The sequence below is a fragment of the Haliotis asinina genome, chromosome 9 (assembly GCF_037392515.1).
Source record: "Haliotis asinina isolate JCU_RB_2024 chromosome 9, JCU_Hal_asi_v2, whole genome shotgun sequence".
Classification (NCBI taxonomy): domain Eukaryota; kingdom Metazoa; phylum Mollusca; class Gastropoda; order Lepetellida; family Haliotidae; genus Haliotis; species Haliotis asinina.
Window position 1 is genome coordinate 17,561,212 of NC_090288.1, and position 17,730 is coordinate 17,578,941.

At 39.9% G+C, this 17,730-nt stretch overlaps 2 protein-coding genes across 4 annotated transcripts in view; one reads left to right on the forward strand and one right to left on the reverse strand.

The window, feature by feature from the left end:
• The window catches only part of LOC137295534 (microphthalmia-associated transcription factor-like), a 28,415-nt gene extending 11,311 nt beyond the window's left edge, over nt 1–17,104 (reverse strand). The window contains exon 1 of one of the 3 annotated variants that reach the window (XM_067826917.1): nt 6,364–6,554. In XM_067826917.1, coding sequence (XP_067683018.1) covers nt 6,364–6,470 — 107 coding nt within the window. In that variant the 5' untranslated portion in view covers nt 6,471–6,554. Of the gene's footprint in view, nt 1–2,887; nt 2,970–6,363; nt 6,555–16,370 lie in introns of those variants that run through there. The other 2 variants (XM_067826916.1, XM_067826918.1) reach the window with 2 other exon arrangements.
• Nucleotides 1–17,730, forward strand: part of LOC137296579 (regulator of nonsense transcripts 2-like) — a 269,128-nt gene that overhangs the window by 26,611 nt on the left and 224,787 nt on the right. The gene's annotated exons all lie outside the window — the stretch shown is intronic.

A 17,730-nucleotide genomic window follows, 5' to 3' on the forward strand; every position in this document is an offset into this window, starting at 1 on the left:
GCCCTATCATCCAGTAATCACTCCAACATATTAAGTGTACCTGCTAACCTACTGCATGTATCACCGTCACTTCATCAACTCATGGTTACAATAGAATGCAAGAGCTTAAGATGCATTAGTGTTTGATTTATATTCATAATTAAGATTTATTATTCACTCACTTGTTTAAATTAACCAAATTTGATAAAAGATCAAATTTAAAGGGTGGAATACACAAGATAGATGCTACAAGATACAATATCATCAAGTACTGTGACATAGGATACGATATACAGAATACAATGTACTCATAATACACTGGTTCTGAAACTTGATACATCAATGCACTTATCCTTCAGTGCCATCTTTATTTCAGTGTTTCCCACTGACCGATCAGGTTTCTCATGAACTGTATTACTATCCCTGTTCTAGCCCGGACTCTGCCCAGCATTAGTTCAAGAAACAGATAACCCTTATCAGGTAGACTGTATACTAGTCATATTTATATATCAACTCCACACTCCCTTGTATTGCTCAATATTGTCCAGTGTTACAACTTACTGTCTCCCATTGTTTAACTATTTATTGCCAATGTAAATCTTATCATGAAATCCAGCTCGTTCCATGGTTCACCACCACAGCACTTGTTTTTACTTTTCTCAATGTCAGTGTCATTACCATTAGGACAGACCAACTATATTTCTTGGTTTACGGATCCGCCTACTGTATTTTTTCAAGAATAAGAGAAAAAAAAAAAAAAATTAATTTTCCTCCTCCAAAAATAAAATCCTAATGTTTTTATTGGCTAAAATTGTAGACACACAAGAAAATACTTTTTAAGTTGTTTTTTCACTCATATTCACTTCATAAATTGCCAAAAGTAAAATACTTTGAGTATTTAAATGGAATATTACTTTGATTGGAAATTTTATTTTTATTTTTTTCCCTGCCTGCTTTCAAGTTTTCGGAGGACAAAAATCCGTAAAACAAGAAATAAAATTGGTCTGGTCTTAGATATGCTTTACAGAAAAGTGACCCATAACCCAGTATGAAAAAAACCCAGATGATTTACTATGTATACAAACCCTCCTCTATGTTAACTGTATGTTCTTCCGAGGAGGAACACTTTTTGTGGATAGACAGCATCTATTGCAATAGATGTGACACTTCGACGAAGATCCTAACACTGTTATCAAGTAAATGAAAATCATTAGTGTTAGGATCTACATCTAAACATAGCACACCAGTTTCTGCATGCCACATACAGAAGTTGCATTCCTCTGCTCTTGAATGTGCATTAAATGTTGAACTAGACTGCAAAACTTTGGTTGAAGTAAATGAGTGATACAAAATTAGTCCTTCATCTTGATCCTTACACAACATCCACAGTTTTAAGCCCCATGTACACTTCTAGTTCCTGCAATATGTTTATTCGCAAAAAAGGTTTGAAATAAGCCATTTATTAAAAAAAAAACAAGGACATGTATGGACACATGCTGGGAGTGATGTTAGACATTGATATACATAAAACACTGATGTATCTTTCTGTTGACTAACAGCATTTCGTTGTCAGAATTGTTCTCATTTGAATAAATAACTCACTTCAGTCATGATCTAGAACTATTCTTCAAGCTCATACACCATACGGTTCCATGTAGGACTTTGAAAGTAGGCCAGTATTGTGTATGATACAAGTGTAGTTACAAATAATGAACCTGAATAAGCCAAAGACAGTCCAGCCAGACAGTCCATGTCAATGTGTTCAATCCATCACTGACCAAACACCAGTCAAAATTTAACAGGACACTGTAGGTCACTACTGAATTTAAACAGGAAACAGTATTTAATATGCATGAAAACACTTAAAATACACTGAAGGTCATCCTTCAAGCAACGATCCATGAAAACAGCACACATCCTTCTCAAATCAAGCTAAACTAACATGAGAATGTTAAACTATACATCCATGCCTACCCATTATGTCAGGGCACTCGTCATAGACCACTTGTCAGCTGACTGCCAAGTCATCTTAGCTATTTATAGCTGTAGATGTTCAACACAACCAACACCTGTTTCCTTCCCACAGTGAATTTCCATGAAAATCTCAAAACGAAACCTAGGACTTGTATGAAAGCATCCACGTCACTTGTTGTTCACTGGATGAGAAGGGGGAACTGTTTGGCTGTGTTCCAAATCACAATAATTACGCATGTACATCAGAATGGCAACTCAATAGGGCAACCTGCTACCAAGCAATGATGCGTACATTGCTGTCAGCAACACACTGATGTCAATCTGAAATCACCTGAATTGATCATGTCACTCTTGTAAACAGAATTGATTTCTTCTTTATTTCGTCATATTTTTCCTTTTCATTCCGTCTCCAAAATGACCATATTTTATGAGTAAGCACAGGAGTTAGAAAGTTACAAAAGATATAACAAACTGTTGTCCCAGCAACTTGCTGCATATTTCAGCAGAATACATAAAATGAGCTTCATTTATACTAGCAAATGTCAATGGTCCCTTTGAGATAATAAAACATGTAGTCCAATGCATTACAAGATGACATGGCTTTGCATACATTAAAACTCTGCTGCAAATTACCACAATGTTAAAATATTACACTCTAAAGACTGGATCTCTTGAAGTATTCAGTAAATCATTATTGCAGGCAATTTTTGAAGACATAAATACAGAGCCTAAAAACTTAATTGAACGTTTAAGTTCATGATAAGTTCTGAAAAGAACAACAAAGACACTTTTTGTATTCAGTTCTTGCACTACACATGCAATTTTACTGATAACGTTCCTGTTAAGAGACACAATGCTGAAATCATTTACCAAGAATGTGCAGAGTATTTATGCTGCAGCACGTCCTGCTAATGTCACGAAAGTCGTTACTTACATCAAATCTATGACAATCAATAGATTTCCTAATATGTCCTGCCCCAACAATCTGACAAATCTGACAACTTTACTTCCACCACCATTGTGGCTTTTTCTGATGTCACTTACAGATGTGTCAGCTTCCCCACACACAACCCAGCGAGAAGTGAATCATCCTTTGCCGACGCAAGCAAGGAAAATATCTATTGAAATACGGCAATGATATTACATGGCTACAATATACTCCTAAATACATACTGCAGCCAACCATGAGCCACACTGGGACTCGGTCACATATAACACCCTGTATTGTTAGATCTGTATAGACTGTACGGCATAAGAAATAGCAAAAACCAGCATGAACTACTCACACAAAAGAGATATTGCTTTACCTTGAGTACTCCTAAAACCAGTTCCATATTAGCTATAGGTACAACTGTCCTTGGGCTTAAGGTCAGTTTATGTTGGGTTTTATGTCACATTGCCATTATTCCAGCAATAGAGTGACAAGATCAAGTTGGCATCTATAAACATTTGAACATTTTAAGTACAAAGTCCAAAAGAGTTATAATATACAAACATATATATCCTTATTTATTACAGTATCATTTGAAGTCAGGCATTTATGAACTGATGAAGTATGGTTTGTTTGTTGGAAATAGATGAAATAGAACACAAAATGTGACGTGGGTGGGCACAATGGTTACAAGGGACTTATAATGAGATTAAATGTGGATTGTGTATGACAGCTGAAGGAAGGGAGGAACAGACAGAGAGTATAATACACCAGTTCCTCTGCTAACCACTGTTCAACTGACTACTGTTTATTTGCTCTTAGTGTAAATTAAACAGGGCCTAATATTCATGCTAATCCTGTAACCCAGCCCTGGTTTCTGAAAACATCACTCTAAAAATACAGTGGAGTCATAAGTTCAGGTGTTTCAAATTCGCAAACTCACTTAGAAACATGATTAAAAACTTTGTTTCAAGAAATTGCAGTCAGGACAGATTTGTTTCAAGAAATCACAGTCAGGACAGATTTGTTTCAAGAAATCACAGTCAGGACAGATTTGTTTCAAGAAATCGCAGTCAGGACAGATTTGTTTCAAGAAATCACAGTCAGGACAGATTTGTTTCAAGAAATCGCAGTCAGGACAGATTTGTTTCAAGAAATCACAGTCAGGACAGATTTGTTTCAAGAAATCACAGTCAGGACAGATTTGTTTCAAGAAATCACAGTCAGGACAGATATTACCTGAAGAATGAGAAGTTACTGGAACAGAGACATAAAGACGGGTGCTGGCAAAATATGTGCAAGATAACTAACATAGCAATTGCTAACCACAATTGGGGTGAATTATGGATATAAATATAGAGTAACAACTATACCAACCATTAATTTAACTATAAAGCGTCACATTGTTGAATCATGTAAATATATGTATAAATGAACCACTTACTGTTGAGGAACTTTCAGCTTCAAAGACATCAACAGAGATCATAAACATAGTCATTGTGGCACTAGTTTGTTATATAGTTACACAACTGACACTGTAAGCGAGTCAAGGAAAAAAACTCTTAATGGCTTGGAAATAAACAAACCAACAAACACACAAACAAATATATAAATCTTGACCTGACAAACTACTTCCTGTAAGCATGAGAAACAATGCCATAGTCTCACTATCTGATTGTGTTCAGTCAGCCTTATTGAAAAGAGTGAGTGAGTGAGTGAGTGAGTGAGTGAGTGAGTGAGTGAGTGAGTGAGTGAGTGAGTGAGTGAGTGAGTGAGTGAGTGAGTGAGTGAGTGAGTGAGCAATATTCCAACTATATGGCAGTGGTCTGGTCAGATCAGATCCACGTAGTTATAACAGTATCACTACCAGGATCACCTGTTCCACCTTACTCGTGGAAAGGAACAATCAGGGTTAAACAAAAAGTCATGCATACGTAGATATAATGTGATAAATTACATTTTAAATAACATCTCTTTTCATAAACTATATACGAAGTAAATCAAGCATTACTTCATAGCACTTTGAGCACCCACTTTGTGCTCTGATTTAGCACTATAAATGTTCAGCAATATTAATAAAAATATAATACATTATAAATAGTATTCCCACAAATATAATATATTTCACTGGCATTTGACATGCTCCATCCACATCATTTTATGCCATATGTTGATGCATACTGCCACACAAAATAGACTACAACTTCATCTACAGTTCTACACAAAACAATGATTATAAAGTCTACATCTCAGTGGGACACAACAATGACAAGGCCATAAGCATCTGCAGAGATTTAAGGGGTATGAATTCCTGTGCCCCTATAATTTAATAGCATGTCCCCAGGGATGCATAAACAGTCCAAATACTTCTTGTTAAAATTGTGATAACATAACAATAAGTTATCACTGAGTATGCAGCTAGCTGGGGTATGGTACTATTTACAATGTAATAACTGCAACAATGTGATGATCATGATACACAGTACTATAACAGTAACTGAACTGCAACCATATTACAACATAGTATTGATGATAATACTTAAGTGTCTGGGGACTGCATCCAGGATACTCCTGGACCCTGAAAATTAAAAACACAAGTCCCAGGGACCCTCAAATACAGGACCCAAGATAAAACCCTGCATCTAGCTGATTGTATAGTGGAAAATGCATAGTAAGGAAAGCACATCAGCCAATCCCAAATGTAGATACAAACAAAACAAAGTAAATAATGTTTTAGTTGTGTAGGATATTGTACCAGTTTCCCTTACTCCAATCACACAAATTAACCAAGCATTCAATTACAGTGCTAAAGAAAATATACCCAGTTCTGCACTGTCATATTCTCACTATAAATATTCTTTGTGAAGAAATGCACCTTTATACATTGATATATCTGGTTATTTTGGGTTTTTTTTCATTCTGCATATCAAAACAAAATCTCATTTATCTCATTAATGACATGACTGATTGCCCCTAACAGTTCTGCAAAACGCATTTAATACTCAAACCAAGTCATGCATCTGTAGACAAGTTACAGGAACGAATTGTGGCGAAGGGTGCGATTTGTTGAGTAACAGGTTCTTGTTCATGACAGAAAACGACGTAACGGTATAGAGTCACGCGTTGTTATCAAGCTGGATGTATAAACGACAACTGGCTATAATAAAGTATGAACACTCTGTTTAGATGTGTGAATGGAGTTTGCACATGGAGGGGATTACATTGCCAGTGACAGCTGACGTAGTTGACATAGCTTTGTCATAAGGTACAAACATGGGCTGTCGCTACACACTCCCAAACTTCATCAGGTAGCGACACAACAGCACATCTGTCTTACTTCGGTGTGTTACGTAATTACTTTCGGGATGTCAGACACGGGCGGGTCAAGTGTACAGTTATATCACGGATCATATGTGAATCGACCGCGGCTCGAACGAGAGGGCGTTTCAGGATAGCTGGGACGTGCGCGCACTTCTCACCTCTCCGAAACTGTCTTGCTCTTCAGCTCATAGTAGGCGCCGTCTGAAGAGTTTTCGTCCACCCCGAGCAGACCTCCAAGGTCGATTTCGATGCCAGAGTCCGCCATTCCTTGTCGGTTTTCTTGTTTTCGAGAAATAACGACAACTAGGGTAGATTCCTCTGCCCCAAATGCGCTAGTCTTGCGTAATGCCATCTGATTGGCTGGAGAAAGTCAGGTGTGTGGAAAATACGGGCTGATTGGATAGTTGAATAAATTCGTCATTGGCTATATTTAGTAACATTACATCAACTATAGGGGAATTCCCGTGCTTGGTTTGAGAAACGTTAAGAGCAGAATATATTTTACGATCACCGCTGAAGGTCAGTTTGTGGAATTTTTCATGAGAGTACATAGATTTGACCCCTGTGACAACAGAATAAGCACGATTTGAATGAAACCGGCCTGTAAAGAGGTAAACGTTTCCTTATGATTGTGGAGATAAATCGGAATTAATATCACGAAACTGGACATATATATTTGGGGATTTTAGGCTTTTAAAGTTTATCAGACACGTGTAGTGAACTTGAAGTGGGACGTAAGCCCATGGAATGCGCCCACGCATCAAACAGTGTCCTTCTCCTTTGCAATTTCAAATTTAAGTACATTTTGTGTTATAGTTTGTAATATATTCATATAGGCTTGAATACCCACTGGAACGCTTTAAAAATACGGTTTTAGGAGCGTTCCATCCATATTACGACAAGGGACCCTAGAAATGTTATGAATCGAACCCGAGTCTTCTGTGAGAGAATCCACAAAAGTCATAAACAATGAAGGTTTCATGTTTCTATGAGAATGTATCCTTTCCGCGATCAGTAGTGTTGCGGTTAGTTTTAGAAACTTATGCGAACATTGCTGACTGATAGTGTAAGGAAATAATATTTTGTTTCGATGTTACACTGGTTATCAAGGACAGGGGTTTCATTTATATGCGATACACAATCATACAAAGGGAAACGTGCACAGTACCCGGATCTGACAGCTATTAGTTTACGATCTAGCACGAATGTAGTTATAAGCGAAAGAGACAAAAACTGTTTAGGATTCGAAAGATATCATATCAATCAGTAGTCAATTCAGACTATAGGGAACTTCCTACTTTCATGTTCGCAGTGAACGAACAAACATGCTTTTCGCGTGCCATTCGAAAATATAATAATGAGAAGTGGTATTCCAGACATCGAAATCAGTTATTCTAAAGCATGCTGATAGCAATACACGCGTGAGTTATGGTTCATGATAAAAGGTTATGTTATAGCACTTTTCATATCAAACCCATATCAACAGTCCACTCATAAAATATTCCCCGGTAAATCAAAGTGTCATACGGGCCTGGTTGTTCGCCCATGGTGAAATGTCAATCTTTGTGTTCACCCAATACTAACGCTTAGTCCCTGAATTTAAGAAGTTGTTATTGTAACAAAAAAAGGAAAATAAATAAATAAAAAGAAAAATAAAATAAAGAAAACAAATACAAATTAAGCTAAAAAAAAACAAACAAAAAAGACCCAAAACTTTTAAATTGAAAAGATGCCCCATTGAGTTGGGAGATCGTTAACCTGGGAAACTCTAGGTTTGTTTCATTTAGGGATTTAGAATTGCAGGGAAGGCTAGGCAATAGGGAATAATGTAGCTCAGGGGCTAGCTGGCCCCATCGGTATAATATCAAAGCTAACATACCTTTAGATATTGTGTCGGATGTTTGACGTCTTTACGGCATGTAAGCCTATATAACATCCAAACAGACACACTGCCCCATATAAGCTGTGAATAAACAATCCCTGTGTGAGATACAGCCTCTGTCCACGCGGGCAATGATTTAGCGAAGCGGACATAATATACTGAAATAATCACAACGTAACATCAATAGGGTTCTGGGCTTATCTGTCTCGGTCTTCCCCTGAACCACGTTATTTTACCAAACCCTCCCCACAATGATAAAACCCTAAACGAAGCAAGTATATGTATTTCCCAAGGCTCCCCCGAATCGCCCATTTCCCTTGGGCTCGAATTCAGTTTAAATGGGATGTTTGTTACTATCAGAATTACACCCAGGGACCAGCGTTACTCTGTGTCTTGGCCTGCATGAGTGACATGCTATTCACGGACAGGTTCAAAAGCAAGAATGAAATGGTCTTGTGCGGGTTAGAACTTCAGCGATGACTTAAAAGGAAATGTAAATTACAAACTCTTTACGCTGGGAAATTTTGATATGGTCCTTATTGCACAGGAAAAGAGCACTGTATATGCTTTGGTGTATGGAATGCCTCATGGGAAGCCAGTCCTTGAAGGAATTACCGAAATGAGAGACAGAACCGCATCTGAGCTGTCAAAGCCTGTGGTATGTTTGACCAAACAGCAACTTGCAATGACTAGTACATTGAGCTCACTTGTGAACATATGTCGGCAGACTTATTATCATTTGATTTTTTTTCTCTAAGGCTACAATACTCTCTTATCGTTTATTTTTATGATATGGTATGACGTCTATCTGCCTGATTAACAATACCTGACATAGATTTAGATGATAGAGGATATTTGCCATAGATATCAAATATCTCTATTAGGAAATATGTGAGCACGCTACCAGGTGTCTGTTAAAGTAGCACTGGCTGTTGATTTCACTGGCCATACCTGTAGTTTCACTGATTCTTAAATGTCATCTCACACACTGTTTTGTCTCTCTCATACACATGGGCTGACTCGTGGACCAAATTGATAAACTATTGAAACCTTTATCACTCCTGGGGCCTGTTGAAGAGCCTAGTGGTTAAATGTTCGTCACGCCGGTACGGGTTCGATTCCCCTATATAGATACCACGTGTGAAGCCCCCTCACTGAGATGATCGTACCTCCTATCCTAGACTAACGCGTAGTCTCTGAATGCATATCATTTTTATAGAGCCAAATCAAGAGATGAACGGAATCTCACGGAATTCAGTGGTTCGAGCGAGGCACGTGTCCGTGAGTCTAAAGGGGCATGACTCTACAGAGATACAATTTGTTTTGCTACACTCAGCGCACAGATGATATATGAACAGTATTATTACTATGTCAGGACAGATTAGGTGCAGAGAAATCTGTCTAATACAATAATTGAGAAAGCTGTGTTCATATCCGCTGATCCTGGCACAGTCAAGGGAGGCTACCATTCAGTGACTCATCCGTACTCTCCACACATCCGTATTCTCCACTCATGCTTACTCTCCACTCAACCGTACTCTCTTTGTTGTTTAACGCCGCAAAAGTCAAGCTACATGGTGGTGGTCTTTCCAGGAAAGACAATCCAATGAACAACAGCATGAGCATCGACCTACGCAATTGAGATACGTCAACCAAGTTAGCAAACTTGTCCACCGTTAGTCGCCTCTTAAGACAAGCATGGATTCTAATCCGGATCATCACTTGCATAAAAAAGTAAAGTAAATTCACACACAATCCATGTTCTTCTGCACGCATGTTGCAGATAATGTTCAGCCGAGATTAAATGTCCAACCATATGGCAACTCCACACGGTGATAGTGTGACCTCTACGTTTACTTAGTCAGTGTGATCTTTGACAAAGTGTACTGTGTTGAGTGTAACATTCAACACGCAGCTTTACCATATCTGCTAGTTTCAGTTTCCACGATAATACAAACTATGCATATGTGCACAGCCTGTGTCAATAACGATGTGTTTTCACTCCCATTATGTTTATAACAGAACGCATACGCCCATTTTTGTTTCAGTGACACCGCATAGTTACATGCAATGCTTATCTACCCCTCTTATCTAAGGATAACATTGAATTAACCCGCTAATATTTTGCACAGGTACACAATACCGTCAGTAAACAGTAAAACGGCAGAGGATTATCAAGTGAGCCTGACTATGTAAAGCCTATATTCCATGTCAGTCCCTGACGTCAGACAAGAGAAAGCATCACAAGCAACGCGTGCTGCAGATTGTATTGCTGTCGCTTTCATCACTGGTAATGTTAATATCAGCCTTGTTGTAGGACGCGGCTTGTTACAAAAATAATAACTGCTGCCTATCATAATACCCAAACAATGAATTACTTGTGCATTTCAGGTAGCTCTAGCAATAAGATGCGTTACAGTTTTCACGCACGACTGTACCCCAATCTGTTACCCTACCCTTCTCATTAGTACACCGACTTTCTCATGTGCCCCCGACTCCTCGCTGGCTTCACAGGGGAGCAAATCTGGCTCTCGACAACCGGTTGTTCGTACTAGTTGACAAAACTGATTTGAAAACAAGGAATGCTGACTAAGCTAAATGCGTGTCACCGTGCCCGACGGGTTGGGTCATTGCTGATGCTCCCACTACAGGAGCCGATCCATTTGGAGAAGAGAGGTGGGGTGCTACTGATGCATATATACCATGAAGTCCAAAGGATAGGTGAAATGCTTTCAGTGAAGATTTTGTTCAGGGGAGAAGGGTGACCCCTCGCTCCCCTCCCCTCAAGCACCCTGGCATCCAACCCTACGAGCTAGCAACTTTGTGTACAACAAACTGGAGCATTTGCATGCCATCATGAGATAACTGGACTATAGACTACTGCGGCGTCAAACAACACATCTAATTCATCCTGAGCCTCCCACGGGAACAGGTTCGGATACAGCTTTTTCAGAAAGGGGTGAGGGTAGTGTGCACATTATTGAACAAAGGGTTGGGGGTGGGCTAAGGAGAGTTAGGGATGGGGGGTGGGGGTAAGGGAACGAAGAGAGCACACTTCATTTTCACCCGTTTCAAAGGTCATTTAACAAAATTTCAGGACACTCTTGCCTGTGGAGGACACACATCGTGACAATGTGACACTGTTATTGTCACATGGGCAAGTCTCACCCGTTATCAGAGGGGTGTAGAGAACACCCCGTGTAGAGTACAGGGATGTATCTTCTAAGAAAACTGACCAAGCATATGATCAGAGAACACACACACAAAAGTGATTTAATGGTCTCTGGTTTGATTCATCGATAGACATTTCTTCACTCAAGTAACCAACAAGAGGGTCACAAGAAGTTCATCTGGCCGGTCAACTGTTACAGTTGGTCAAGAGAGGATGATCCCAATTTTAACTTCGTGAACGTTGAGAATTGTCCAGCATACAGCGTGTAATATAGACACCAGACTCACTGCTTGTTGTTCAGTGAAGGTCAACTTAATGACAGATATCACGACGGGAGCTGAAAGGTCAGATGCATGTCAGGCGTTCATCAGCAAGGGACAAGTGTAGCCCAGTTGCAACAGGTCCAGTAAATGAGAACCCGGGTTTACCCTGATAACAAATGTTTGTAGATGCTTGTGTCGCTGTCTTCTGTTGACCGAATGGTATTATACAAATTAGGCTACCCACAGCTCGTTGACCCCAAATAGACGAATTCTTTTGGGGTATATTGTGGAACAGTTTGCCAACATTCAGAAGATATTCATTACTATCAGACACCCTGTTGTAGCAGCATCCTGTGCCAAGTGGACGATTTACATGTGGACATTAGAATTTATGACATTGTATCCGTCCTATTTATAACTTCATTACATGGTCATACATTTAACATGGCTTTGTGATAACGAATATACACTGACGAGGTACTGTTCTAAAGGATGTGGGTCAGCGCACTGTTTTTGGTGTTTTGGGGAAGGACAGAAAAAATAGGTTTAGTTCCCTTAGTTTGAAATCTCTGCAAATCTGTCCAAGCGGCAACAGTCAAGACGCATTAGTATTGATAGTGAATGAATGTATCATGTGCGAGTTTTTTCAAACATACCACGGTAGAGCTTAATGTAGGTTCTATAATCCGCTTATCCCACAACCTAAAGCATGCTCAAAGTGCTATAGAATATTTACACTGGAGTATTTATAACTGAAATCATACGTAATACGCTGAGAAAAGGTGGGTTTTAAGTCTGGGCTTAAAATGTCAGTTGTGTCAGAGCTTTAATGGCAAGTGAGAGAGTTCGAAAGAGTGACTGGATTGCAGAGTGATTGGTCTTCAAAGGATTTTCAGTTTGTGGGAAGGATGTGTGGGAAGATTTTGTGTGTTTGTGCGCACGTTGCTTGCGGGAGCATACGGATGTAGGAACCGAGACAAGCAGGAGGGAGCCAAACCATGGAGGCACTTTTATGTCAGACAGAGAATCCTAACGTCAGTTCTTGTCCCAATGCAGTTCCTTCATCACGAGTGTTATATGGGTACGCTTAGAAGTCTTGCTGATGGTGCGATAATGCGGGTGGAAGTGTTTTGGATCTTTTGAAGCTTATGGAGGAGGTTAGAACTGAGGCCTGAAAGGATGCTGTTGCAGTAGCCAATCCTCGATGTAGCAAGAGCTTGAACAAGGGCTTGAGTTTCAACAGTTGCCAGGTATTCCCTAATGTTACCAATGAATGTCAGGTGAAAGTAAGCAGGTCCTGTTCTAACAGTTAATATGAACATCCAGAGTCAAGGAAGAGTCGATATAGACACCCAAATCCTTAACCACGTCAGCGTCTGCAACTGTAAGGGGGTCGGTTTTGACCCTGCTAAGTTGTTGCTTTGTACCACTGAGAAGTACTTCTGTTTTTCTGTCACTAGGTTTAAACATATATTTGCTGTCATCCAGCACCTGATGTCCTGCGTACATTCAGCTATGCACTAGAGAGTGAGTGAGTGAGTGAGTGAGTGAGTTTAGTTTTACGCCGCACTCAGCAATATTCCAGCCATATGGCGGCGGTCTGTAAATAATCGAGTCTGGACCAGACAATCCAGTGATCAACAGCATGAGCACCGATCTGCGAAATTGGGAACCGATGACATGTGTCAACCAAGTCAGCGAGCCCGACCACCCGATCCCGGTAGTGGGCTCTTACGACAAGCATGGGCTGCTGAAGGCCTACTCTACCCCGGACCTTCACGGGTCTGTGCACTAGAGAGACGTGGAGATATCTGACAGATGCAAAGCTTTCAGTAGCTGGGTGTCATCAGCATAGGCATGGTGAGAAACTGTGTGGTCTGCAGAAATCCTTCTGACGTCCAGTATACAACACAAACAGCACCGTATCAAGCACTGGTCCCTGTGGCACACCACATATGATTATTGTGCCTTTTGATTTCACATTACCTTTGCTTTGATGAATTACGCATCCAGGGTTTTATTGCAGACAAACCAGGGATCTTAATCAGGGCATATTCAAGACATCAAGAGATAATACTATAACGTATTGTGGAGCTAATTGTACCGGGACGACTCGGGGACACGTCAGCTGTTATATAACCTTGAGATTTGTGAATTCCCTGTAAATATGCCATAAGCTGCGGCATGAGTTCAAGGAACAGGACAAGTGAATTAAGCATATACGTTCCAAATCATAATTCATTTACAACCTTTCAGGGTCATGTTTCTTGGAGACATCGTCTTCAATGGTGATAACTTTCATGAACTTTCCACACGTTTGGTTGAGATAGTGTTTTCCTGTGAGTGCGATGTGAACTCTCAGATATCTTCCATGATATATGCAAGCATGTGTGTGTTGTGGGTGTGTACGTGCGTGCGTGCGTCCGTGAACGTACAGTTTTATGCCTGAGGTAAGGCTCAAACTGGCGGTAAAGCCATGTGACCGTGCAGAAATTGTCCCGTTAATCAGATACTGTTTTATAAACCACACATATCTGTGTACGTTGGAGGCTACTTAACTGTGCTTACCCCTTGTATAATACTGTGTTATAAATCTTCAGAACTATTTCTCAAACAACACAGGTAAAGGATTCAGGTTGTGTAAGTAAGGGATTGTTATGTGAAAGGATTGATTGTTTACCCGAGACATCATATACAAGCTGTGTCAGCAACAACCATGGTAAAATGACACTTTCAGATCTTGCATATAAGGGGAGTCGTATACGACCTACATTTTGACCTTTAGCCTCTGTTCATATTTGCCGCATTATATAACGTTGCATAACAACTGTGTACTTCGTGGGCGACTCAAACATGGAAAGATATGTAAATGCAGTGTTTTCCTTGGCCTTACACTCTACGACCAAATCTTACATTGCATACTGCAGTGTCTCACAAAATGTACTGTAGAATTTGTCATATTTTACAGTTCCAGCTTATCTTAAAGTTTATATTGCATTACTCACATTGCTTGCTGTTGTATCTCACAATTTTCACTATGTGGTCCAACATTACGACTGTGTACGATCTTTATGTGTTGCATCTGATCACACGTTGATACTTCTGATGATTTTACATAGTATACATGTATAGCACAATATGGGTGAAACACTGACTATACCCTATCCAGTATCCGCCGATGTCAAAATATCACACACTCCTCCAGTGCGTTCAAGGATCAAGTTGGCTTGATGACGTAAATAGGGAAATATACTGATGAACAAAAGAGAGAAAACCGAGTTTCTTTTGGGAGTAACTGAAAACTGAAAAAAACTGTAGTTAAACTTGACGATGTTTGTTTGAAACAACTCATTCGTGCAGTAGGAATGAAAAGTAATATATGGCTGGGTGATTTTAGGTAGGAATGCATGTTCAACCTCATGACCCCCACAACGTTAGAAACGACTGACAAAGGCACTCCCAGCTGTCTATCATGCTAACTTTGTATAATTCGTTTTTAAACATTTTTACATCAAATTCTATATTTTGAAAAGAAAATCACGTGGAAGAATCACTTGACTGTTGGCTAAGCGCCGGTGCAATTATTTGTATGTTATATCGGTAACTTTGATATAATAAGCCGAGAGTGTAGTTCCTTTGCTCAGGGTGTATCCCAGTATCGACTTCTTAATACCAGTGACGGTCCCGGTTAGAAATGGTCTTCGGAAAACCCATGCTTATCATAAGAGGCGACTAAAGGGATCGGGTGGTCGCTGACTTGGTTGACACATGTCATCGTATCGCTGTTGTGTATATCGATGCTCATGCTGTTGATCACTTGGTTATCTGGTACAGAACCGATCGTTTCTATTTATGGGGGGTGCCCCAGTCGTCCTCTACCACCCCCGACACAACACAGGTCATTAAATATATCAAGTTTAAAAACTGTTGAAGGCCGCTCCAGTTAATATACCCAGCCTGTTCCACGGTGTATTGGATACGACCCCATGGAGCCCCCATTGAATATACTACCGTGACAACGCAAACTAATATATTTCGTTTTTATTTAATAAATGTATACCGGCGTCCCATCTGTTGCGACCGTATACAACTCCTTATTGTTTGTGCTCCATAATACATTGCCACCTGTTTTCATGTGAAACAGGTAATAGAAAATAACGAGCGCGACTGGAATTAAATTAAAATGTGCAATGTTAATAGAAAAACTTCATTTTGTAAACACTTGGTGCAAATGTAGTTCACATTAAGCTAGGCCGGCATGAATGTCGATATGAAAATGACATAGATCATGGTCCAAATTGTAAGAAAGGTCACGTTCCCCTAATAACATTATGCCTCTAGAGATTGTGAACTGTAAACGATTAAGACATGATAAATAGGCGGTGAAATGACAGTGTTGTGTCAGATGAACTGTACACATCACGTTTGTTCTACACGTGTCTGAACTGACTTGCATGATCTGCAGTTTTATCTTGGAGACACTTCGTATTACTTGATACGTATCACGTTCAGGTACAGATAGGAAGATATCCACACTTGCAAAGCTTAGTCATCACAAGTTCTTAACTGATAACTATAATTTGACTGATATGTACATCTACACAGAGTAAGGTACACCATGAAACTTTATATATACGCGATGTAATGTACACATAATACACCCTGGCGATCAATAACGCACTTTCAACTTTCAATGATAATATGCAGCAAACGAACTGTATATATTTCACAAACTCGCCACCTTGATATTTCGAGCATTTTGAAGGGTATTATTTTTTTTTACCTAAAATAAAACTCAGCAGTAGTTATAGGTGATACAAAATAAAAAAAAGTACCGCTATTACTTACGATCGAATAATCTTGATCTTTTCTATTCTTCCAGGGCTGCGCCTATTTCTCAACAAACTTCGTAGCAAAAGATGGTCACTTTGACTGCTGTTGCCCTTGGTAACTACTATAACTGTCCCGGGTTCTGTCTTTGATGATATAACCTGGGGTGATTCCGCTTCTTCTACGTCTGGCTCTTGCTCTTCCTCTTCACTCTTAGGTTCTTCCTCCTGCACCCTGTCGTCCGTGATCACCATGGCGACCAACCGACAGCCTCAGTTAGCCCTTTACACTTTTGCACTGTCCGGAGGCCGGGCGACAAACGTACAGTGATGGAAAGAGGAATATGTATGAGGCTACACCACCGCCTATTCCATAGGGTCAGTCAAGACTGAACTCGTGAGTGGCCACAGGATGCTGCTATAACACACTCAGTAAGGCATCCAGTTGTATGAGGACAGGGGGTATATATCCAGCTCAGAATCCAATATAGTTATTCCGTACAGTGTGAGGCGTGTGACAGGGCTGTACTATCTGTCCGTGGTTTATAATAGTACCGGTACAACTTGTTCGCCCGCAGAACTGAGATCGGGTTGTGGGAGGGTAACAACTGGGACGTACCCCCCTCGCTGTCAACCGGTCAAGTGTAAAATACCATGGGACTTGGGAAGCTTTGACGACGCAGGTTAATTGTCTCTGGATGCGAACAAGTGATTTCATAAGCGCTGTTCAGCTGGACCACGCGTATCGACGCCGGGTTAGGTAACGCCCCCTTACGGTATTGAGATCTACAACCGATGCGTCAGCAACACTATCAGTCAGACATCATGCTAACGCAGAGATATATAACTTTCTATGTTTCTTAAAACACTTTTCGTCGTGTACATAGAAATTTAACAAAAACAAAATATGTCATCCACCGAAATATCAATATTTCTCAGTCCGCGGTTTGGAGTTGATTGACTTCTTTAATTTTTCATAGTTCCTCGTGTAAATGTCACATATATGTATATATCTCGACCACATCGGCTTTTGTATTTGAAAAGAAATGAAACTATTGTTTTGTATGAATGGTTAGCATAATTCACAAAACGTTAACAGCTCGGATAAAATGTGTGATCTTTTCGTAGGATATATATTCATAAAGTGTTGTCATGGCAACACAACCGTGTTAATATTTGCATCACTGGAGTGCGTAAAGGCTGACAACTGACGGAGTGTTATGACCCTTGTCAAAGGTAAAGCTGACATGTAACACTTCCTCACAGCGTTACAGAACATGTGTAACTCATGTTTGAAAATGAATTTGCGAGAGCCGTTGTGGTTAACACAAGTTTGTTGAACAACCCCCACATGCTTTTGTTGTCATTTAATCTGATTT